Genomic DNA, 26,275 nt, shown 5'->3' with positions numbered 1-26,275 from the left:
TCGATACTAGGAATAAGAACAATATACATAAAGACCTATAACCACTTACCTTGATCCAGAAAGGGGTCCAATATGCAAGAACGCACAGTTTCAATAAATTGCCAGTAACCAATGAAAAACTTGGTTTCAAATGAAGCATAGTTCGTAAGACTTTTTGATAGGCAACTCCTACTCTATAGATGACTATCTCAACAGTGTGTGTTCGACCAGCTTAAGTAAAAATGTCTGCTAGATTTCAGTTTTTACAACACTTGGTCACAACAGTCAAGATTAGTTATTTTGTGTATTGATAAATTTATTAAAAAGGCATAACTATGTTTCACTCTAACAGTGTATTAATTCTGTAAATATTAGCAACTCCAGTTTACTGCAACGTATTCATCTATTTTGACAGTCTCCTGATAAGTGATCATTGTAGTGAGTATTATATTCAAATGTTTCATGTTTTTTGTATTATACTTTGACTTGTTCCACACCCACTAGAATCGTCTCATTTTTGGGTCTATGCAACGAAACCTGAATCTAGTCTAATCCAAGAATTGGTCAGGATGGCTTATAAAGGGTGTTACAAAAAGGTACGGCCAAACTTTCAGGAAACATTCCTCACACACAAAGAAAGAAAATATGTTATGTGGACATGTGTCCGGAAACGCTTACTTTCCATGTTAGAGCTCATTTTATTACTTCTCTTCAAATCACATTAATCATGGAATGGAAACACACAGCAACAGAACGTAGCAGCGTGACTTCAAACACTTTGTTATAGGAAATGTTCAAAATGTCCTCCGTTAGCGAGGATACATGCATCCACCCCCCGTCGCATGGAATCCCTGATGCGCTGATGCAGCCCTGGACAATGGCGTATTGTATCACAGCCGTCCACAATACGAACACGAAGAGTCTCTACATTTGTTACCGGGGTTGCGTAGACAAGAACTTTCAAATAATGAAAGTCAAGAGGGTTGAGGTCAGGAGAGCGTGGAGACCATGGAATTGGTCCTCCTCTACCAATCCATCGGTCACCGAATCTGTTGTTGAGAAGCGTACGAACACTTCGACTGAAATGTGCAGGAGCTCCATCGTGCATGAACCACGTGTTGTGTCGTACTTGTAAAGGCACATGTTCTAGCAGCACAGGTGCTCCATTGAGCGTAGGTGGAAGAACATGGGGCCCAATCAAGACATCACCAACAATGCCTGCCCAAACGTTCACAGAAAATCTGTGTTGATGACGTGATTGCACAATTGCGTGCGGATTCGCGTTAGCCCACACATGTTGATTTTGAAAATTTACAATTTGATCACGTTGGAATGAAGCCTCATCCGTAAAGAGAGCATTTGCACTGAAATGAGGATTGACACATTGTTGGATGAACCATTCGCAGAAGTGTACCCGTGGAGTCCAATCAGCTGCTGATAGTGCCCGCACACGCTGTACATGGTACGGAAACAACTGGTTCTTCCGTAGCACTCTCCATTCAGTGACGTGGTCAACGTTACCTTGTACAGCAGCAACTTCTCTGACGCTGACATTAGGGTTATCGTCAACTGCACGAAGAATTGCCTCGTCCATTGCAGGTGTCCTCGTCGTTCTAGGTCTTCCCCAGTCGCGAGTCATAGGCTGGAATGTTCCGTGCTGCCTAAGAATCCGATCAATTGCTTCGAACGTCTTCCTGTCGGGACACCTTCGTTCTGGAAATCTGTCTCGATACAAACGTACCGCGCCACAGCTATTGCCCCGTGCTAATCCATACATCAATTGGGCATCTGGCAACTCCGCATTTGTAAACATTGCACTGACTGCAAAACCACGTTCGTGATGAACACTAACCTGTTGATGCTAGGTACTGATGTGCTTGATGCTAGTACTGTAGAGCAATGAGTTGCATTTCAACACAAGCACCGAAGTCAACATTACCTTCCTTCAATTGGGCCGACTGGCGGTGAATCGAGGAAGTACAGTACATACTGACGAAACTAAAATGACCTCTAACATGGCAATTAAGCGTTTCCGGACACATGTCCACATAACATTTTCTTTATTTGTGTGTGAGGAATGTTTCCTGAAAGTTTGGCCGTACCTTTTTGTAACACCTTGTATATGCATTTGTGTGACGTTATGGATATCTGGACTGTCTTCTCACGAATTCAAACTAATGAAATGCAACAAGTTAAACATAATCAACGAAATAAGATACACATTAGTATTTTAACGTAATTAAGCATCAGACATGTCCAATATCCTTGTAAAAGTGACCGCGGGCGGATAAAACTACTACTACCACTACCACTACTACATGACGTTTTCATTTGTGACGTGTGTTACTCATAACCTTTAGGGCGCCCACAATACGCTGAGGGTGTTAGAGGCCCCAGGTCAGGGCGCCAGCAGCCGCTGTTGAGGTTTGCTTTTGGCTGCTGGTGTGGGCAGGTGTGTCGGCAGCCAGTCAGGTGACGCCTGTGTGTATTTCCAGCGTATCCCAGTCCCCAGTGCTAGCGCTAGTCTTTGGCATAACTGGCAAATGGCTTTCCGCCACTTGTGAAAGACTCCGTATGCTAATCTGCGTAATTCATCGCGTCTACAACTTCGGCTTCTCAGCAAAGTAAGAGGGTTGTCATAGTCTCCTTTGAGGGATATACACCTGATCCACTGATCCTCTACTTTTTTCGTCCCACCGGAAAAATGTTTTGTCAAACTCTGTGAAATACTCGTTGACTGCAACTATCATTTCATCATTTGATGTAAATTTCTTCTTAGTAAGCCAAATTTTCAGGTTATGGAACAGTAAGAAGTCTCTTGGGGCTAAGTCTGACGAATAGGACGGATGGTGAACCAATTCAAAGCCCAATCCGTGCACTTTCACCATTGTTATCGCTGTTGCGTAGGGTGGTGCATTATCCTGGTGAAAGAGCACTTTTTTGCGTTCCAAACTTGGTCATTTTTCAGCCAATGCAAGCTTCAAACGATCCAACTGTCCAGTCCCAAGAAAAAAATTTAATAAGCAATACTTGTCAGATCAAATGGGAGAAGACTGCGCCAAGAGGCACAAGCCCTGACGCTAAACGAATTTTTCCTGTATACGTAAAGAGGTAACATCGAATGGAAACCTATAAGAGAAATCGAACACTGAAGTGTTTTCGTGTCGAAGGAAGCAGCTGATGGAAATATCCCGAACGGCTGTTATAGGTCAGCTTCGACTTAGAACGGTATATAAGCAAGAGATTCTGAGAGAGGATTCAGAGAGGGAGAGCAGTAGTGGCTGCTTTGAGGAGACACCGTGTAGCTACGACAGGCAGCAGCAGCAGAAGGATGCAGAAGTAATAATCTCAGCGAGGAGTCGGTGATCAGACCTGGTGACACGCACATCAACTGAAAGAAAAGTAATCATTATCTATTCTGGAGAATAGCTTTGAACATAGACGATCTGTCTTTGTCTCAAGGAATTGATAGCGTTTGTAATTTCGTAATTAACAAGAACAATTTACGGAATAGCAACTGTCTCTTGTAAGCTTAGGCGAGTGACCTGTTGATAAGAATAAATTGAGTCTGATATTTATTAAAGAAGGGTTTAGGAACTGGCACCTCTTTTATAAAATATGGTTCAAATGGCTGTGAGCACTATGGGACTTAACATCTGAGGTCATCAGTCCCCTAGAACTTAGAACTACTTAAACCTAACTAACCTAAGGACATCACACATCCATGCCCGAGGCAGGATTCGAACCTGCGACCGTAGCGGTCGCGCTGTTCCAGACTGAAGCGCCCAGAGCCGCTCGGCCACATCCGCCGGCCCTCTTTTATAAGTTATCAAAGAGATAATAAATGAATATCTTAAATAAATACTGAACTCTTCAGCATACCCATCCTGCTATTAATCCTAACAGATTACCACTGCAACCAATAACTACAGTTCTACCTAGAAGAGCTTTCTCCCTATCACCTCCGACAACAAAGGTGTACACCCCAAAAACCCTCAGACTGTCGCCAACGTTCCTGTTGTGCTACAAAACAGTGTTGGGACGCGATACAAAACGAAACATAATGGGGTCTAATTATGGTTCTGCACTTTTCCAAGTAATCTCTGAGGATTATTCCTTGGATATCACAAAAAAGTGGTAATCAGCTTACCAGCTGACAAAATGGTCTTTTCCTTCTTCGGTGCACTTTCACCAGCTTTTGTCAATTGTTTTGAATGCCATTTTGACTCTGGTGTGTAATCATGGATCCAGGTTTCCTCAAGTCACAAATTGGCGCAAAAAGTGTGATTATACATCGCCAAACATTGAGTTGAAATGTGCAGGATGCGCGATTGGTCAGCTGTGAGAACAACAAAAATGTTCCATTCTTTCATGGAAACCTGCCACACTTATCAAACCACCCTCGCATATTTAACGGTTGTGGAAAAGTGGCCCTTATAACAAACTTGTTGTGTGAAAGTGGTTTCCTGTCTGTGAAGAGAGATTGATCTTTTATACAGCAGACTGAAGCAATAAGCCGTTTTCACTAACTTTATCAAGTAATTAGACAAAATTTGTCATAAATTCCATTTTATTTACATACTGCAGTGTCAAATTTAAAATATACTGCACAGAGAAATTAACACGTCGAAATTTTCAAATCATAATTTGCACAACTTCCTTATATTTCGTTTGAAAGGAAAAAAGACAAAACAAAACAAAAACAATACAAACGGCTAACCTAGATGTGTGTGTTCGTACTATCGATCAGTCTGTGTCCAGTGTTGGAGCTCGTGTTATTACTATTTTTTTCTACATACCTTACATTCTCTTTCACAAATAGATGCAACCAGTCAACAAAATACCATACACGCGCTAATACATATTGAACAAAACACGAACAATATTTTCCTCCAATAGGCTTCCGTAATGGTAGGGGCTGGGGGGTAAGAAGTGGTATTTGCCAACACCCCGCCCACCCCTGCCCTCCTACGCCACTGGAATATGGTTGCCGTACAGAGTTTTTATTCCTTATAGAATTCCCAAACACCATGGGTAACCACCAATTCTGTGCAATATAATAATTTTTTTTGAGTAATCTATTAAATTGTTATAGCATGACACATATCAAACTTGGCTCAATCATTTAATTAAATATAGCAATTTTTGACTCTTCTTCTCGCCCCCAGCGCCCATATTTCCTTCAATATTAATTTTTGGAAACTACAGTTCGCGCAGACCAAGTTGTCCCGGATCGGTGGCTGATTGGAGCAACGTATTTCCCAGTCACGGGCTCTCCCATCAGCCACCGCGTGTGTTGATGGGTTAATGAGTATCCCAAAGCCTGCGTTAGGCTGGAGCGCGACAGTTTGGTTTTGAGTTGCCGAGGCCTGCGAATGTGAACACAATGTTGTAGTTGTGAATGCAAATTTCGATTAATAGTGCATAGGTCAAATTAGCAGAGTAGTATCTGCATATTCAATATGTCCGTATATTTTCATTATTACTTTCGAGCCATTTGATTTTCATCCTTGTATGAGGAGACACAAGGTTTGTAAGAACACACCTCGAATACTGCTTGCTCTACAAATAATGTCGAGCTTATTTACTTGCTGCAGCACTGTAGGCCAGAATAATTTCCATTCAAGGCTTGAAACTAGTAATAAAAATAAAATTAATTAACGTACTTTCAAGGAGTTTAATAGATGTGCAAAATCAGTGAACTTTAACTAAAAGAAAAACTTGCAGTTTGCTTCCTTAAGTACTACTTCACAATGTCTGTAATGTATTCACAACATAGTTAGGCTTCTTGCGGCGTTACTGTTATGACTGAAGCTTTAAATTTCCCTCCTGCCATTTCTGCTTTGTGACGTCACAGTGGCAGCTGAGATGGCAGCGCTATCCCGCGGACTTACGACGTACTAGTCAGTAGTCACTTTGTCCCTAGCGACCTCCGTAAATGTGTTGTCTTGGTTGCCAATCGGCGCAATGAAAGAAGCGCGTTGGGATCAACAGAATGCTACGATTGTGTCGACAGTGTCTTGTTGAGAAAGTGTAGAAAACATACTTAGTGCGAATTAATTGTGTTCCTGTCATCGTCTTTGGACGTTGTAAATTTATGAACTGTAAAACTAAATGGGTTCAGCGGACGATATTTTGAAAGAAATGCACTGTTGCGAATTGTACAGCTAGTTGCGAAGTAAATTGTGTCACTCCTTTTGGGACCAGTTAACAAGAAAATTTTAGATATATTACTGATCACCGCCTCCCAACTGCCGTGTGGGAGACTTCTGTGCCAGTTTATTGTACACCGCGGTTTATACTTCGCGGTTCGGTATACAGAGGCCTAATGAACTTGGAGCCAATAGGAGCTTCACCTTCTGCGGTATTTATCGTTTGTCACTGTGCGGCTTGTTTAAAGACGTGGTTTTCTCAAAAACAGATTTTATGACATAATTATGTGTGCTGTGTTGTGTTGTTGACAGAAGTGCGTAGTAACCATTAAGCTGACGCGACTACACAATGAAGCAGCCACAGTAATGTGCAGAATCCGACGGCTTAAACGAAAACTTTTTCACATAATCTTCATTGACTGTATTTAACAACTAATTTAACTGTGTGTTGAAACAACTAAATTGTGTGTTGAGAAAAGAAAACAAAATTAACAATGTTTGGTGATCCTCACGTACTTTACTTGAAATACCAGGTGAGCTTTGTAATTGTTAACTAATCCTGTAGTTTTGCCATAGATTTGATTTTTTTTCTTACAGTAATTAGAATTTGCATTTCGAGATTAATGGTTGGATTAAAGTATCAGACTTATATCGCAGTTTAAAGTGTCGTATATCATTTAGAACCTTTAAAGTGAGACAGGAATCAGTAAGTGGGTTTAAGCGTTTTAAGTTTGATTACACGGTTAAAGCGAAGAACTTATTTGTCATACAAAACCTTTGTTCTGTTCGTTCTTTCAGCACTGAATGACATCATGCCAAGGCAGTGTTTTGGAAATAATTTAGTTTCATTTCGACTTGTATTTTTTGCGACGTTAAAAAAAATCATCACCGAAGTCGTACAGTTTGCTTAATGTCATACAATGTGCTATAATTCCGTAATTATGGCTCGTAGACACCGTTTATCCAAAGGAAGTGGAAATAACTTACAACTTAACATTACAGATTTCCATGTAGTGCACACTGCGCCGGCATAGTACAAGAAATGGAGAAAAAATAGACTTTAGAGCTGAGACACTTTAGAAATGTCTCGTTGCATAATTGCCTCATTTATATTCAGAGAATGTGGTGGAATGTATTATTAAATCATGATTTGGGTTTGTGGTAGAGCATATAGAAATTCCTGTTTTCTTTTGGATTGGGTATTTTAGTTACCATCTTGACTGCTGATTGAGGTTGCATTATATTCCTCAGTGTTTTTTTGGTTAGGGGTTCAGTTTTATCTGTTCTGTGTATAGTTACAATGACGTGTTGCCAATATCCTGTAATTTATTGTATACTTTTCAGCAGGTACAAACACAGAATTTTTGCAGTTTTGTGCACAAGCTTTTTTGACTTATGGTGACTTGTGTTTTGTTTCAGGTTAGGGAGAAGGAATTAGGCCTGGAACGCGATCTTGAAGAATCACGGCCTTTGTCTGATGGCTCATCATATGAACATCAGTTGGCTGTTCGTATGCGGGACAAAGCAACGAAGTTGCAGGTACCTTTACAAATTTTAAGCTTTTTTTCTTCAAGTATTAGATTAATTTTTCTTACTGAAATAGTCATGAAACTTCTTGATAAGGGTTGGTATGCTGTTGTTTTAAAAGATGTAACTGACCTGCTGGTTTATAAATCAGTAACCATAACATATTGTGCTTATCGTTTTAATTGCTTTAGCTGTCACATCTTGGTGAATAATTGTATATTGCATAATTGTGTTTGTATGGATTTGCGTTACCGTACATGCCACATTATGACATGTAGTACATAAAGATGAAAAATAGTGTTATTAGAGGGAGACCTTTCCTGGGACATTGTGTGTTGACGCACAAAAGTGCACCGAGTGACCATAAAGCCACAGAAATTGCACTGTATGAACTCTGTGGTGTCAGGCTAAAAGCTTGTGAGCATAATGTTTCTATGTCAATTGTGAGTAGCTGATGTGTCATGGGAGAGAACTGAATTTGAGGTGGGCATTATTCTATTATGGACCTGCAAGGTGCAGCATTGTGTAGATATTTCACAGGAGTTACCTGTGCAAAGCATGCTGGGTTTGTTATAAAATTATTTTCTGTTTTTAAAGTTCCTGTCCTTTTTATTGTGAAAGTATTTTTATCAGACACATAAGAAATTATATACTATGTGACAATTAGTTTAGAATATAAAGTGATCATAGAACAGATGAGGAATGTGTAAAGATAGACATCTGGAAATGATGTTTCAATAGACATGGTTAAAGCTGGAGCTGAAGTAATACCAATGTAGCTTGTAATGGAAAGCCATTCTTAATTTTCATTATATTATCGTAGAACTTCTGTTACCAGAGTCTCAAGAAATATATGCAGATTCAAAAGGCTAAAGTATAGATCAGGACCAGCAGCAGGCATGGCAGTGCGTATCTACTGGTCGTAGGTTGGCGAGATGTCTATTTTGCTTAGCCAGCAATTTGCTTAGCCAGTCTTCATCATACCCAATGAGAGCGAAAAGAGAGTTAGGCCTAATGTATTTCTAGCACCGGAATTGAAACATTTGTTTTGTTTGCTGTTTTTTTGGTGTATTAGTGAGTTTAGAGACAAATATTTTTTGATTATGACAGTGGGCTGACATTGGTGCATATCACGTGCATTAAATGCGAGACACGAAGATGTATACAATTGGTGGTGAAATGACTAACACAATGGATCTGCACAAACACACTGAGTAAGTGGATCAGTGTTTTTTTAATTAAATTGTGGGAGAAGTCAGGTTGATCAGTGTTTATTCATAAAAGTCACATGTTGGATATATTAATAAACACTGATTCACCTACCTCCTCCCATGATTTAATTAAAAAACACTGATCCATTTAAGTACTCTATCCTAGCCTTTGACACTAATAGTCTAAGAAGGGGTGGAGGGTGCCAGGTTGAAGAACATTAAAAAGAAGGGGCAGTTCACTCAGACACTGGGATGAGGGGGAGCCACCACAATTTTGTAGATACAAGACTCTCACATATTTTGTACATCAAGAGTTGTGATGAAATGTTGCTCCAGAATCTTAGATTTATAACTATACTAGCCAGAGAATGTGAGCTACTAAGAAATATCCTATGAAACTAAACTTACAGGAGTCATCAACAAATGTTGTTCAGAGGTTTGGTTGATTACTAAGAGTTTCAATCTTGTGGTTTCTTATCCACCTCTTTAGGATAACACCATGAATTATATTTTAAACTTCAGTGACAGAAGAAATCTTTCCAATCCAAGATTTAATAACTTGCCATTCTATTTTCTTATTCTGCTCAGTGAATTGAGTTGGTGCTGTAAGAAATCTATGGCGCAATTTGACTAAAAGAGGGGATTGATTGATTGACATGATGTATTCTGAGAAAACAAAGAATAGTCAGTTTGGTAATGGAGGCAAGTGTGTGTGTGTGTGTGTGTGTGTGTGTTGTAAAAAATTATAGAGGGAGACAAAGGCTCGAGTGCAGTAACCATGTGCAAACGGATGTAGGTTGCAGTAGGGCTCATATGGATTTAGGTTGCAGTAGCTACACAGAGATGTGAAGAGACTTACACAGGATAGACTTGTATGGAGAGTTGCATGAAACTAGTATTTGGACTGAAGTCTATGATCCACTTTTGAATTTTAGATGTTGTAAGTAAATTAGACAGGCAGTATTAGTGTAAGTAATGGTTTGGATATTTAGTGTCATGCGGAACAAAGTTAGCCTGTTAGGAGAGTGAATTGGTTAAGTGATATCTCGAAAGTTGCACCAATTTTATGCGGTCTTTGAATATATCCCCTTTTTTGTAGTATACTGTGTTACACATAAGTTCAGTGACCATGCGTCTTTTGTTTTTCAGCAGCAGAGACCATTAACACGCTACCTGCCAATTCGTAGTGAGTCTTTAAATTTACGGGCACACATTGAATCTGCAGGCCATCAGATAGAATTATGCCCACATGTTATTCTTGATGCCACATCTTGCCGTGGTCCTCTACATAAGATGGGATCCAAATTCCATCACTGGAACAAGCGGTGGTTTGTTTTTGATAGAGTTAAGAGGACTCTTATGTACTATGGTGACAGATCAGAAAAGAAACCTCGAGGGGGAACTTACTTTCAGGTAAGAAATGTTACTTTCGTGCTATTAATATTTTTAATGGTTTGAAATATTTATCTTTTGTTGCATTTTCATCATTCTTTGTGATTCACACTCACAGAACATTCATCTGAAAGCAAATTTGATTTCATTTTTATCTCTCTTTTTTAAGGATATTTTCCTGTGTGACTTGTTAAATGGCATGGTTGATTAAAAATAGTGTGAAAAGATCGTTCGAATGAAAATTAAAGATTAAAAGTAAAGTAAAGATACCAGATTAAATCTCTTTTTGTTGCCTGTTACCTAATATGTATCATATTTATTTTAGGCTCAGTTGCTACATATTCTGGCTCTTAAATCCCCCAATACCATACCACTTGAAATAATGTAACATGGAGGGTGGGGGGGGGGGGGGCGGGCGGAAATGTAAGAGGAAGGGGAGTGTATTATAATCAGTTACAAAGAATGGTGTATAAAGGCTGAGCAGCTCCTGATTAGCCACATATTTCAAGCTGGGGTACAAAATGGAAATGTCGTGAACGACACCACAGGACGGGGTGGACAACTGGAAATTAGTGATCTGGAGTGATGTATTATTGTATACCCTGTTGCAATCCGATGGAAAGGTTTGGGTTTGGTGAATGCCTGGAGAATGTTAACTGTTATCATTTATAGTGCCAACAGCGGAGTATACAAATACCATTTACCACATTGTGTACTACATACAATGAAGGAGCAGTTTGGAGACAATGACTGATTGTATCAGCATGACCATGACAGTGTCATAAAGCTGCATCTGTGAGGCAACGATTGTGGACAATAATGTTCCTGAAATGGACAGGACTGACCAGAGTCCCAACCTGTGAACTCATTGGAACACCTTTTGGAAAGTTAGACTATCGATTTAGTTCCAAACTCCAGTGTCCAATATCACTACCTTCTCTGGTTTTGGCTCATGAAGAAGAATGGGCTGCCATTCCTCAAGAGACATTCAGACACCTCATTGGAAGTGTCCCCACCAGTGCTCAAGCCATCATAATGGTGAAGGGTGGTTCACCCCGTACTGATGTCTACTGATAGGTGTCCACATACTTTTGATTAGATAGTATATGTGCTGCGAAGGTTCTTGTTGACTAGTTTTTGTTGCAAAGATTTTCTGAAATTGAAATTGCAGAATTGGTTGTGAAATCTGTGGGAGGGAATGTTAATTAAAATAAATATTTGATTAAACATCCTTTAATATGACAAAATCATTTTTACATTACAATTGATTTGGTGAAAGAAGTCCATGGTAGCTACAGATTCAGCAAATATGGTTATACCCAAATGGAAGAAAAATTTGTGCCTCTGCATCTCAGTGCCATATGCATGAGAGAGAGAGAGAGAGAGAGAGAGAGAGAGAGAGAGAGAGAGAGAGAGAATTGTATTTTCTTTGGGAGGTGGGATGTGTTGTATCAGTATTGTGATAAATCTGTTTTCAGATAAAATTTTATGACTCCAGATTAAAACAAAATAATAAAGTAATAAACTAATAAATTAGTTCCAAATTAAAATAAATCATATGTGTTATTGTGTATGTTGGTTCCCTTCATTGTACAAAAATGTAATAATCATCACTTTGTTTATTTTTTAGTCAATAGAAGAGGTTTATGTTGACCACATGAACTCTGTTAAATCTCCAAGTCCACATCTTACATTTGTTGTCAAGACTCATGAAAGAACATATTATCTGATGGCTCCCAGTCCAGAGGCAATGCGTATATGGGTGGACGTCATATTTACAGGTGCTGAAGGTTATCAGGAATTTGAACATGGGTCATAGATAAACTATGCATCCATTTTCTTTCTTACTATCTGTGGTTCAGAGCTTGCCAGTTATGGAGCTTAGCCTCTGTCCTGAAAGATGCCCTCCTCCCATTTTCTTTTTGCCCACGAGAGCTGTGGTGTTTTGAGACTGAGGGAGAAGGGATTGTATTTTTAATAAGACTTGAAATATTATTCTTTTATAGAGAAGATTAATATTTGCATACCCCTGCTGTAGCTTTTGAGAAATCAAACTTTGCCAAACTATTTTAGCTGATAATACAAAAGTCATGTCAATAGATTGTCGCACAAATCAGGCACTTTGAAAAAAGAGCTTTGATAGATCTGATATATTTCATATAAAAAATGTAGTAAGTGTGCTTAAGTCTGTTACTTGCTAATTGTGGCATAGATGAATTTTGGAGAATTGTTCCATTTGTAATTATTATATAAGAACTGAAAATGTATGTAATATTGTGAAATATACTTTCATCAGAAAGATTCTGTCATAAACAAGTGTATATGCAAACATGTAATTTCTTATATAACATAGAAGTATGTACAATGTACCACCTAATATCATTTTTCTAATGAATAAAACTTTTCTCACTTGTGTGATGTGCTCACATTGTTAAATATAGTGATGATGGCTCACATTGCATCTGGATAAGGAGAATGGATGTAACAAAAATGCTAGCAGCTTAATTTTTGAATCAATGTGTGTATAGTGGGGAATCAGTGGTAAAGAAATGCAGATGGTGTCACGATTTTCACTGGGCAGCAGATTTTGTGTTTCTCACAGCTGCCAGTGTGTGGATAGTACTTTATAAAATTTGGCTTGAAATAGCTGAAATTATTTTTGTAAAAACGAAATGCCTTTATCTTCTACACTGACAATTATCTTTCCTTTCTAACATGTGACCATTGTGAAACAAATGTCTTGCATCCATTTCAGATTATTTTTAATTTGTTGAACATCTAATGCTACTTTGTCATGTACTGTCAAGATACTGTTGCTTATTACATTGGGGTACTGTATAAAAGCAGCCACAACTGCTGCTTTTCATTTTTGAGAATGTTTTTGTAGCAAGTAAATAAATACATAATCAATTATTAGTTGTTTTATTTTTTTATTCATTTGTAATGCAAACCGGAAACTTCCACACATCTTCCCATTCCACTGCCTTTTTAAATTAGTAACTTGATGCTCAGTGTTTACATATATACTAATGTGCCAGTGAAGCATACTAAAATATGTGACAATTTAGTATTAATGTTCAGTTTCACCAACTGCGACATGGTCGCATATACAGACAGTGAGCCAATACTGTCAAATGTTTTTTATTTCAGTCTTTGATCACAATATGAATTCTTTAGACGATGATTGATTTCAGTCCGTAATGACCATCCTCAGATCTATAATATACAAATATGTACACCTAGTGAGTAGTGTGTCTTTCAACATGATACAGCAATACATATCACAATATACTATCATACAACCAGGGAGATATACAGAAGATACGGTAAAACATACCTTTTTGCACCGTGTCCTAAAGTGATAAGGCCATAATAGCATCTTCAAAACATAAATATAATCAGCATAGCATCGTCATATGGATCTAAAATAAGGTGTAGAATAGGCTGCCTCATCCACACAGTCATTATTGCAACTGGCTACTGAAGTACAGCAGCTACCAGAAATCTGTTTGCCTACATCATCCCTAGATGTCGCTACTGTCAGCTTAGATGTAGTCGTCATTTACGCAAAAACATAATCTGATAAAAACACATTATGTAAAATACATGTAGCAGACTTTTAAAATTGATAACTATCATAGAAACTAAATTGTGATACATTAAAAGACGAATACAGTTACCCATATAAAATTATTAAAAGGAAATATATGAATAGAATAGGACTGATCCTTTTTATGGTGAATTTACGGTCAACAATTAGTATACGTATTACATTGCCTGTAGCAACCTATAAATTGCCTATAAAAGATAAAATGTCTATATGACAGCTGGAAAAGGACATATCAATGATCAGCAGCCTCTGTTGGGTCGGCCGCCAGGATGTTATTTAGGCTTGGACCAATCTTAAGAACTTAACCACTAGAGGGCTTTACATACAACGTGACATATCTCCCACAGGAAACTTTTCAACAACATATTATAAAATTATATAGTTTGGTTATACATTCAATGAGTAGGTAGGACATAATCAGATACAGGATTAGTGCAATTATTGTATGGAAATAAGGCAAATGCCTACTGTTCTCAGCATAAATCATCAAGTAAGGCTAGGTATACATACGCGATGGATTATTTGGTTATCGTAGGCGCCCAACGCCTTCTTTGCTTTGTTTGATAACGTACTACGATAACTAAATAATGCCTCGCGTATTTATACTTAGCCTTACTTGATGATTTATGTCGAGAACAGTAGGCATTTGCCTTACTTCCATACATAAATCGCTCTAATCCTGTATCTGATTACGTACTATCTACTCATTGAATGTATAACCAAACAATATAATTTTATTTATTGACTGTTAATATGTTGTTTAAAAGTTTCCTGTGGGAGATATATCACATTGTACGTAAAGCCCTCTAGTGGTTAAGTTCTTAAGATCGGTGCATGCCTAAATGACATCTTGGCGGCCGACCTAACAGAGGCTGCTGATCATTGATATGTCCTTTTCCAGCTGTCATATAGACATTTTATCTTTCATAGTCAATTTATAGGTTGCTACAGGCAATGTAATACGTATACTAATTGTTGACTGTAAATTCACCATAAAAAGGATCAGTCCTATTCTATTCATATATTTCCTTTTAATAATTTTATATGGGTGTATTCGTCTTTTAATGTATCACAATTTAGTTTCTATGATAGTTATCAATTTTAAAAGTCTGCTACATGTATTTTACATAATGTGTTTTTATCAGATTATGTTTTTGCGTAAATGACGACTACATCTAAGCTGACAGTAGCTACATCTAGGGATGATGTAGGCAAACAGATTTCTGGTAGCTACTGTACTTCAGTAGCCAGTTGCAATAATGACTGTGTGGATGAGGCAGCCTATTCTACACCTTATTTTAGATCCATATGACGATGCTATGCTGATTATATTTATATGTTTTGAAGATGCTATTATGGCCTTATCACTTTAGGACATGGTGCAAAAAGGTATGTTTTACCGTATCTTCTGTATATCTCGCTGGTTGTATGATAGTATATTGTGATATGTATTGCTGTATCATGTTGAAAGACACACTACTCACTAGGTGTATATATTTGTATATTATAGATCTGAGGATGGTCATTACAGACTGAAACCGGTCATCGTCTAAAGAATTCATATTGTGATCAAAGACTGAAATAAAAATCATTTGAATGTTCAGTTTCTTAAATGGAAGCCTACAAATATGTTCTCTGAAACTTCAGGAAATAAAGTGCTACTATTATGTGGCCTTCAGATTAGGTATAACAGCAGCAGCCTTGACACTAAAGGGCATCCAACCTGCTGAAAGATGCACAACTGGAGCAGAGTTAAAGAGACATAGAAATATGATTTAATCTCCAAATTTTTACTTATATTAAGAATTATTTCATTGCTGTTTTCTGCAGAAATGACAGTTTGAACTGCATCTCACATCTGTCTCAATTTGTCATACTGTTGAAGCATCCTGCTTGATCCTCCCAATGTGCTTATCTTTCGGTTGTGTACACTTATTACAAGTTTACATGCCAACCTCCAGTCACCGTATTCAGCCACTCCAGAACCAGAGATTATGGATGGCCACAGCAGGCGAAGAAGGTTTGAGGTGCTAAGAAACATTAAAAGAAACTTACAGGAACCATCAATGGACGTGGTTACATGATTTTGCAGGATTATCAAAAATATTTGCATATTTTTAATTTTGTATTATCCTTAGCTGTTTCTTATGGGTAGTATCTTTGATTGGATTTTAAACCATAATGATAGTAAAAAGCTTTTCATCTCCAGGATTTAAAAACTTGCCATCCAATATTTCCTCATTTTTTGCAGTGTACTGTTTTTATCACAATTTTGGGTTAATGATATATCTAAGGTTCTTGTATCAGAAGTAAGATTCACTCACGCCCTTCCTTTTTAACGTTCCTCAACCTATCCCCTCTTTTTCCCGAGGAAGGAACTATTCACTCCCAAAGACAGGATAGTGTATGTTCTAAATTTGTGTCTTGGCTGTACAGAAACATTGCCTACTTGAAGGTGGGTACTGGCTGTCATATCTGGGTTCCTTCCAGAGCCCACTCTTTAAGAACAGTTAAATTCATCATTTGGATTTGCAGAACACTGTTTTTCCCGAGTACCCAAATATGTTTCAGCACCACTGTGCAATCATCAGTGGGTTTCCATTTTATTTAATCTGTAATGTGAACATTTTTACTAATTGATTACAAAATTATGTGGATCTTTAGTTCAAACAATAGTTCGTTTCTTTTTGTTAATACCTTTACATTTGCTGTGCATGATTTTTCAGGACCACTTGTGTATTATTTGTTACAGGGAGCTTGTCATCTGCAACCAAACGATGTTGATGAGAATGTTTGTTGGGGGTTAACCTATCAGCTAAACGTAATTTAATTTGTCGTGATATTTCATGCCTGTATTCATTTTTACTTACATTTACATTTGGGTAGCCCTTTTATTCTCAGCATCATGGTGAGGTGTCATGATGCACACGCAAATATAACATGTATTCTCATAAGTAAGGTCGTAAAATCACTTTGCACTTTACCAAAACACAGTGTCATTGTGGTTGTTGTGTGTCCCAGCCCAGTCAGTGTACATTTGTTCACCACAGAGGTCTGTGCCAATTTTGAATTTGGGGAAATAACAGAGAGGAAAGGCATGCATACAGAAAGTAATGAAAGAAAAACACGAGAAACAAACAGAATAATTAACGACACACACACACACACACACACACACACACACACACACACACACACACACACACACACACACTAAAAATAATCACAACCAACAATACAAATTCCATGACAATCACTAACCAAACTGACGTAGATCTTACCAAACAAGAAAGGAGCCTACTAGAAAAAGGATCAAAGCACAACATTAACACAAACATATCACACAAAACAACAGAAAACCTCATAACGGAATCAGAAAACATTATAAAGGAACAAGAAAGACTGAGCACATCAAAATGCGAACTTGACAAGAGAATTAGTAGCTGCAGAAATAACACAGATAATCAGAACACACAAATCCACAATTATTTCTACTCATAAAACATCAGAGGAAATCACAGCCAACAGACAAGCAGACAGAGGGAATATTACTGTAATTATGTATGAAAAAGAATACATAGAGAAAACACTAGCTTTTCTCGGAGACAACAACATCACAACACTGACCAGTGATACAACAGCAAGGTACCAGAAAAACATTCAACAGACACTGAAAAACATTCAACAGACACTGAAAAACATTCAACAGACACTGAAAAACATTCAACAGACACTGAAAAACATTCAACAGACACTGAAAAACATTCAACAGACACTGAAAAACATTCTCAAAAGGCAAGGTAAAGAGAATGACACAGAAAAATCCGAAAGCACCCACCCTAAATTCCCTGCCACAACAGACAGACACACACACACACACATGCACTACTACAAAAATTGTACACTTTTGATAACAACAGGAACCTGGAAAACTCAAAGGAATTAATCAACAGAAACAAGAACATATACAGACCAGATACAGCAACCCTCATATCATTTGATGTCACATCAATGTGCACTTGCATTCGAATAAATGAAACAATCAACATCATCACACAAAAATTAAAACAACAAGGAAACACACGGGATACACGCTTCAGTGAAATAACAACCATACTCAAAACCATAACATCACAAAATTGTTTTGTGTTCAACAAAGAATTTTATTCTCAACGTGAAGGACTGCCAATGGGATCACCAATTAGTGGGCTCATAGCTGACGTATTTAAGAACAACCTGGAGAACATGATCTTCAGACACACAATAACACCAAAAAACTACAAAGTTATATACTTGTACCATTACGTCAATGACATAATATGCCCGCTTGATGAACCACATACACACGTAGAACAGCTACACAATAAAATAAACATCTTACACCCAAATATTAACTTCAAATTAGAAACAGAAAGTAACAACACACTACATTTTCTGGATCTCATCATACATAAAACAAACAACACACAACTTCACAATATTCAGGAAACCGACAACCACAAGCGCCACCATTCACAACCTATCGAAACACCCATAAACAAACAGAACGACACACAAGAACTAAGCACAATAAAATGAATAGCAATAGAAAATGGTTATGATATCTATTTGGTAGACAAGTTAAATAAAAAATTATGCAAACAGTACAAAAATGAACATACTGAACACACACAAATTGTCACCCAACACAGAACAACACAAACAATGACCACACACAAGACACAACAGAGCAACAACACACACACAAAATGAAATGGTACATACTCATCTACAATAACAAGATTGTTCACAGAATAGGCAACATATGTTAGAAACAGAGACTCCAAATAGGATACAGGACAGAGAACACAACATAGAAAAAGATCAGAACACAAGAAACATCCACGGATAAATTTAACAGATCAGGAATATATGAACTCACATGCAACAATTTCAAAACAGTGTACATAGGACAAAAATGCAGAAACTTCTAAATCAGATATTCAGAACACCTCAGAGCTGTAAAAAGCAACAGCTCCCATAGTACATTTGCTGACCATCTTATAGCCCACAATCACCACCCAACAACAATAGAAACAGATATAAGAATACTAAAGCCCAGCCACAGCCTATACAGCATACTGACTGTTCCCACTGATGTTGGTGCAGTACTGCTGAAACATGTTCGGGGACTTGGTAAAAACTGTGTTTTGCATAACTGGCAGACCTCACAACCTACAAAGAACAATTAAAGCATGTAGTCCAATTATCATTAAGTTCCTTCTTGTAACTAATCATTTTCAAATATCCCATACATTTATCATAATAATAAAGTGATTGCCAACTAGTTGTTTACGGGGTAATACCGTAACAACAAAAAATTAGAGACTGTTATTGGTCTTGCCTTCGGTTCTGTCCCTTCTCTTCCCATCATGTTCACTGTTACCACATTGCTCTCTTACTGTGGTGCTGGTTATCACACAGTCAGCTGGAGAAAATGTTTGCAGCTGGTAACAGAACTTGTCATTCATTTTCAGTCTGTTTTACTTGTGTTTATGGGGTATATCCACTTGACGCTACAGAACGTGGGGAATTACCTGCCAAAGAGTGATTCCTAAGAATAAAGTTAAGTGATCTGCTGTCATTTTACACACACAAGCATCTGTGCTCTGTGGAGAAGGGAGATGATAATTTAATTTAGCTATACTGCCTTAACAAACATAGATAAAATAATAGCAGATGCCTTGAAAAGTCACAAAAACACTGTGGTGAAGGTTTGCACCAATGATGATAATGTGCAGATCAGAAAGAGGAAGACATATGTTTAACTAATACACAAACAATGGTCACTCCAGTTTGGAATATCAAAATGTAGGGGAAAGGTGGATTGCTATGTTTCATCAAGATGACAACTTGCAGACTGACACAATTAAAAGACACTTACACATTAACTTTGGGCACAGCTTTCATCAGAGTGTATTACGGTCTGAACTGCTAGAGATGATGGGTGTACATGCGTGAGACGTACTTGTTTGTGTGAATGAATGTGTGCACGTTTCTCTTCTTTTTCTGATGACGACTGTGGCTGGAAGCTAATCTGTAAGTGTCTTTTAATTGTGTCTGTCTGCAACTTAACATGTCATCTTCCTGGTAAGTAGCACTCTATCTTTTCCTTACGTCATTAGGTAACACATTTAGATACATTTCAGCAGCAAACAGTGAATCATAAACAGGGAGTACTTATTTATTTATTTATTTATTTATTTACTTGACGTACTTTGTCTTATGTTATCATTAGTAGCAGTTATTGGACATGCTGGATGCATGTGGATTATACTAATTGTTGTAAAGTTTTATTTTTACTTATTTCTTTATCCACCCATAGACAATAAATATTGTGTGGATGTTGACCAAACGTATAAGTAAATTTGACATGAAAGCGTACAAGGAAAATAGTACATACAAATATACAAGCATACATAAAGTAAGACACACAAGATAGTACAAAGTGATCCATACATAGTAATACAAATTTATATACATATATGCTTTTTTATTATATGGTCATAGTCTACACTATTGCCCCTAAGCAGCAAATCTTTTTATGCACAATGATGATTCAGTGAAGTTTTACATTGGACGACAGCTATCCATTCATTACGTCTTATGAAAAGGAAAGTTGCTGCTCACCATATAGTGGAGATGCTGAGGCACAGATAGGCACAACAAAAAGACTATCACAAATAAGCTATCGGCCAACAAGGCCTTTTTTGTCACATTTATCTGCCTTGTTTGTTTATTGGATCTACCTTCATGCTACAAGCAGCTGTTGAACTTACTGGTTTTTCTTGAAATGTGACTTTTGGACTTATAGTTTAGTGACACTATGATTCATCTCTCTTATTTTTACCAGATACCAATTGAAATAATTAAAAAGTTACTAACAAAAATGGCAAGCAAATTTGTGACTATGCCATTACCATGTTGCTGATGCTCAAAATAAATTCTTTTTGACCTGGAAGGTTAGCTTAAGGAATTTACCAGCTACCATGTGTACTTAACGATCAATCTCATAACAGCTCTTGGGAAACAACTCGTAATTTATGTGATTAGTCCAGCGGCATTTAAGAGGCACTTAGCAGCAAAGTAAGAAAGGAGAATTTGAAATATTTGCAGTGAACAGTTAAGTATGGGACTTTTGACAGCAGCCAATAACGATTCAACAACACTTATATATGTTCTCTTTTGGCTCGAGTAGCAGTAACTACGCAATTCATGTTAAATTTTCAACCACTGTACATGTCCGTAAACTGCTATGACAATCCCACGTGCATTGATAAAGAGAACATAAGCGAGTATGTTGAAATACACTAACCACATGACACTGTTTCATTTATTTCAGTGACTCAGAGGTTGCAATGTGAACAGCAGTGCAGAGGATTGCCTGTTCAAGTTAATTCTTGAATGTGTGTGTGTGTGGTTTTTTTTTTTTTTTTTTTTTTTTTTTTTTTTTTTTTTTTTTTTTTTACAATATTGTTGGCCATAAACATAATCATAACAACATTACCATGCCATTCCATACCATTGAAACCATACCATATTATCCATTTTCCAAGCTTTCTGGACTACGCGCAGTGTGAATTACATTGTTTCCTTTCATTTACTTTACAAATATTTGAGCATTCAGATGTGTCTACAGAGGACAATAACGAGATCCAACGAGCTCCACAGATGTTCCATGAAAGGATGAACCCACACTTGGAGTTAAAGAACAAATCATTTAACCTAAGGTTCTGTTTGGAGAAAAATGCTGTAGAGCAGTTGGAATTAAGGATAAGAGACTACCTAATGAAACCAATGAAAAGAAAGAAACCACGACTGCACTGTGCATGTTGCTGTTAACATGAAGAGTTTCTGCTGCAGGAACCTTTCAAATAGTGGTTGGTGATCTGTTTAAAGCAGACATAGCAACAGCTTGGCCTTATGAGAGAATTAAAGTCAACAGCAACTTCTCTTCATGCCTTTATGTTGTTACTTTATAAGGTCTTTGTGCTCAGTTATATCTCTATACTGGCCCAACACAATTTTCAGCAGTAAATCTTTCTTGTATTGAGAAAAGTTTGATGCTCCTTTTTCTGTTTATATGCTCCCATGGTTATAGCATGGCACCTCTGATAATAAATACTGCATATCTACGATGTAACATAAATATCTGCGGTCGAAGCACAATAATCATGTTGACGGCTGATTTTAACTGTGTTGCCAAGCATGTTGTGTGCTATCTAAGGGCCTTATTACACTAGGCCGTCAGTTGTGCAGCCAACTGCGCCACCAGCGACGCAACGATCAGTCGTTCAGGCTGTGGTAGTTCGGCAGTTTTCGAGCAGTCTGTCTTCCTCACACACTTTTCTTCGATCTGAATCCTGAACATAGTTCACTATCTGATCTTTAGTAGTGATGTTTATACAATCAGTGCTTAGAGTTGCACAAGAATTTTTAACAGCAGCCATGATCTAGGAACTTGGTTTTGTGTTACCATGGGATCCAATTCTTGACAGGTTCTAGGGAAAGCATATCTCAAAATATACCATGAAAACTGAAGAAAAGGCATTGTAAGCATCATCGGTATTTGTTAGTGACAGCATTTCTGCCCAGGACTCACAGCTTAGGATATTTACAAACTTTACACAGTTTTCCAGAGAAAAAAATTGTTCAATAGCATGAAGAAATTTTGAGGGTAATTGAATTGCAGTCCTACAACCCTAAATCAATATTTATTTTATTTACTTCTGTAGGTCCTACATGAGAAAATGGTCTGCCAGACCATTTCGTGAGATATTTGGCCCAATCATGATCAATGGACCACCCTGTATAAGGGGTGTGAACAATGAGAGATATTGATTGATCACATTGAAGAACATGGTTATGTCATGTACTCGTATGGGACAGCGTTATCAGCACGTAGCAGTTCGAAAGGAGCCTCATTGTGGGTCTCCATGTGGCTGGCTGGTCAAATCATGCAATATCCCGGTTTATGGGGCATTTGGGTGTCAAAATGGCGCAATGGACCAGAGAGGACAGGCACACTTGTCGTCAAAGTGCACGTTGACCACATTTTACCACCACAATGGACGATCGTCAAAATGTGGACCACACACATTGTAACTCCCTGACATCTGCACTGCAACCTGACAAGTAATGGACTCCCTGCAACAGTCAGCATCATCCCATACCATTTGTTGGAGACTAGCAGCAGCTAGACCAGGTAATTAATGTCGTGTGTGTAAGCTGTCATTAAAACCTTAACAAGTGGCTCTTTTGGACTGGTGCTATGACCAGGAGGCATAGACCGCTGATGAATGGCACTGCATTGTGTTCAGCAGTGAATCATGGTTGTGTACTGTCTCGGATGACCCTAATCAGTGAATATGGCGGCAACCTGGGGAGATGACTAACTCTTCCAATGTTTTGGAAAGGCATGGTGGTGATGTCATCGTGTGGGGAGCTACTTGGTGTGATTTAAGGTCACAGCTGGTAGGGAAGGAGGGAACTCTGATGGCCCAACTGTATTTCACAGACATCCTATGTCCTCATATGTTACCTGTTATGCTACTGTACTGTGGTGCCATTTTTAGTGGGATAATACTCATCCGCAGTTCAGGGTCTGGGTTCCTGTTGTCATGTCCTAGTTTATGAGCCACAGGCAATGTATGAGAGGCCAAGTAAGTGGTCCTGTCAGTCGGGATACCAGTTACTTTGGAATAAGGTTGCGCATCTCGGACATATTCTGAGTCATGGTTACCTTTGTGCTCAGACGGCAAAGACTACCAAATCCACCAGTTAGTCCCTCAGCCGTTAGGGGTAAAACTCAATGGGACCCGGGGCAAGTAAGGCTAGCAACCCACTTCCCTGGTTTAAATATCATGCTGGCAACAATCAGAGCAAAATGCCTCAGACCTTTGGAGGTGACAGAGTCCCACCTCTAATTGACAAACCAGGGACTCCTAACATACGACTCGGCAAACGAATGGTAACGAGATGGGGAGCTATTAATATCAATGAGGGCTACTCTGGGAAGAAGGTAGAGCTGGCAGAGGCTGCAAGTAAGATGGGGTTGGACGTTTTAGCTGTTAGTGACATTCGGGTAAGGGGTGAGAAAGAAGAGGAAGTGGGAGAATACAAGGTCTACCTGTCAGGAGTCAAAGCAGGAATAGCTCAATGGGGTGTAGGGCTTTACATCAGGAAATAAATGGAACCCAGCACAGTTGCAATAAGGTATGTAAATGAATGACTGATGTGGATAGATTTGACAATGTCTAGCAAGAAAATTAGGATTGTGTCAGTATATTCGCATTGTGAAGGGACAGATCAAGATAAGATGGATAGTTTTTATGATGCACTCAGTGATGTAGTTGCTAGAGTAAAGGACAAGGACAGTGTTCAGCTCATGGGTGATTTTAATGTCGGGACTGGAAATCGAACAGAAGGGTATGAAAATGTTATGGGTAAATTTGGAGAGGATATGGAAGCCAACAAGAACGGGAAACAACTCTTGGATTTCTGTGCCAGTATGAGCTTAGTAACCACAAACTCCTGTTTTAAACATAAGAGCATTCACCGGTATACTTGGGAAGGCAGGTGAACCAGATCTGTCATTGACTATATAATAACAGATCAGGAATTCGGGAAGGCTGTGAGGGACACAAGTGTATTCAGGGGATTCTTTGATGACACTGATCATTATTTAATCTGCAGTGAAATTGGGATTGTGAGGCCGAAAGTGAAGGAGGTCAGGTCCATATGTAGGAGGATAAGAGTAGAGAAACTTCAGGATAAGGAAATCGGGCACAAGTACATAACAGTGATCTCATAAAGGTACCAGTTAGTTGAATGTAGTCAACTACAGTCATTGGAAAAGGAATGGACAAGGTACAGGGACACAGTACTAGAAGTGACTAAAGAATGTCTTGGAACAGTAGTGTGTAAAGGTAGGAGGAAGCAAACAGCCTGGTGGAATGACACAGTCAAGGCAGCCTGTAAAAGGAAAAAGAAGGCATATCAAAAATGGCTACATACTAGAACTCAGGTAGACAGAGAAAGTTATGTTGAAGAAAGAAACAAAGGCAAACAGATAATTGCAGCATTCAAGAAGAAATCTTGGGAAGACTTTGGAAACAGGTTGGAGACTATGGGTCAAGCTGCTGGAAAACCATTCTGGAGTGTAATTAGCAGTCTTTGAAAGGGAGGTAAGAAGGAAATGACAAGTATTTTGGACAGGTCAGGAAAACTGCTGGTGAATCCTGTTGATGCCTTGGACAGATGGAGGGAATATTTTGAAGAGTTGCTCAATGTAGGCAAAAATACGATCAGTAATGTTTCAGATTTCGATGTACAATGGGATAGGAATGATGATGGAAATACGATCACATTTGAGGAAGCGGAGAAAATGGTCAATAGACTGCAGTGCAGTAAAGTGGCTGGGGTAGATGAAATGAAGTCGGAACTCATCAAATACAGTGTAATGTCATGTCTTAAATGGCTATACAGGATAACTGAAATGGCATGGGAGTCAGGACAGGTTCCATCAGACTGGACGAAAGCAGTCATCACATCAGTCTTTAAACATGGAAGCAGAAAAGATTGTAACAACTACAGAGGTATCTCTTCAATCAGCGTTGTGGGTAAAATATGCTCAGGTATTGTTGAAAGGAAAGTGCGGGTATTAGTTGAGGACAAATTGGCTGAAAATCAGTGTGGGTTTAGGCCTCTTAGAGTTTGTCAGGACAAGATCTTTAGCTTATGGCAAATAATGTAAAAGTGTTAAGAGTGGAACAGGGAATTGTATCTATGCTTTATAGATCTAGAAAAGGCATATGACTGGGTTCCTAGGAGGAAGTTATTGTCTGTTCTACAAGATTATGGAATAGGAGGCAAACTTTTGCAAGCAATTAAAGGTCTTTACATGGATAGTCAGGCAGCAGTTAGAGTTGCAGTAAATTGAGTTCATGGTTCAGAGTAGTTTCAGGGGTAAGGCAAGCCTGCAACCTGTCTCCACTGTTGTTCATATTATTTATGGATTATATGCTGAAAACAATAGACTGGCTGGGTGAGATTAAGATATGTGAACACAAAATAAGCAGTTTCGCATATGCGGATGACTTAGTTGTGATGGCAGATTCAATTGAAAGTTTGCAAAGTAATATTTCAGAGCTAGATCAGAAATGTAAGGACTATGGTATGAAGATTAGTATCTCCAAAACGAAAGTAATGTCAGTGGGAAAGAAATATAAACCGCTTGAGTGCCAAATAGGAGGAACAAAGTTAGAACAGGTGGACGGTTTCAAGTACTTAGGATGCATATTCTCACAGGATGGCAACATAGTGAAAGAATTGGAAGTGAGGTGTAGCAAAGCTAATGCAGTGAG

At 38.3% G+C, this 26,275-nt stretch overlaps 1 protein-coding gene across 3 annotated transcripts in view; it reads left to right on the top strand.

Moving 5' to 3' along the window:
* LOC124777967 (pleckstrin homology-like domain family B member 1) overlaps positions 1-13,177 on the top strand; it is a 1,066,194-nt gene extending 1,053,017 nt beyond the window's left edge. For 2 of the 3 annotated variants that reach the window (XM_047253529.1, XM_047253527.1), the window contains 3 exons: positions 7,551-7,670; positions 10,019-10,282; positions 11,892-13,177. In XM_047253529.1, coding sequence (XP_047109485.1) covers positions 7,551-7,670; positions 10,019-10,282; positions 11,892-12,080 — 573 coding nt within the window. In that variant the 3' untranslated portion in view covers positions 12,081-13,177. The remainder of the gene's footprint in view (positions 1-7,550; positions 7,671-10,018; positions 10,283-11,891) is intronic. The other variant, XM_047253528.1, reaches the window with a different exon arrangement.
* Positions 13,178-26,275: the final 13,098 nt, after the last annotated feature.

This window comes from Schistocerca piceifrons, chromosome 2 (genome assembly GCF_021461385.2).
Source record: "Schistocerca piceifrons isolate TAMUIC-IGC-003096 chromosome 2, iqSchPice1.1, whole genome shotgun sequence".
Classification (NCBI taxonomy): Eukaryota; Metazoa; Arthropoda; class Insecta; order Orthoptera; family Acrididae; genus Schistocerca; species Schistocerca piceifrons.
Note: the sequence above shows the minus strand (reverse complement) of the source record. Positions and strands in the feature narration are given on the sequence as shown.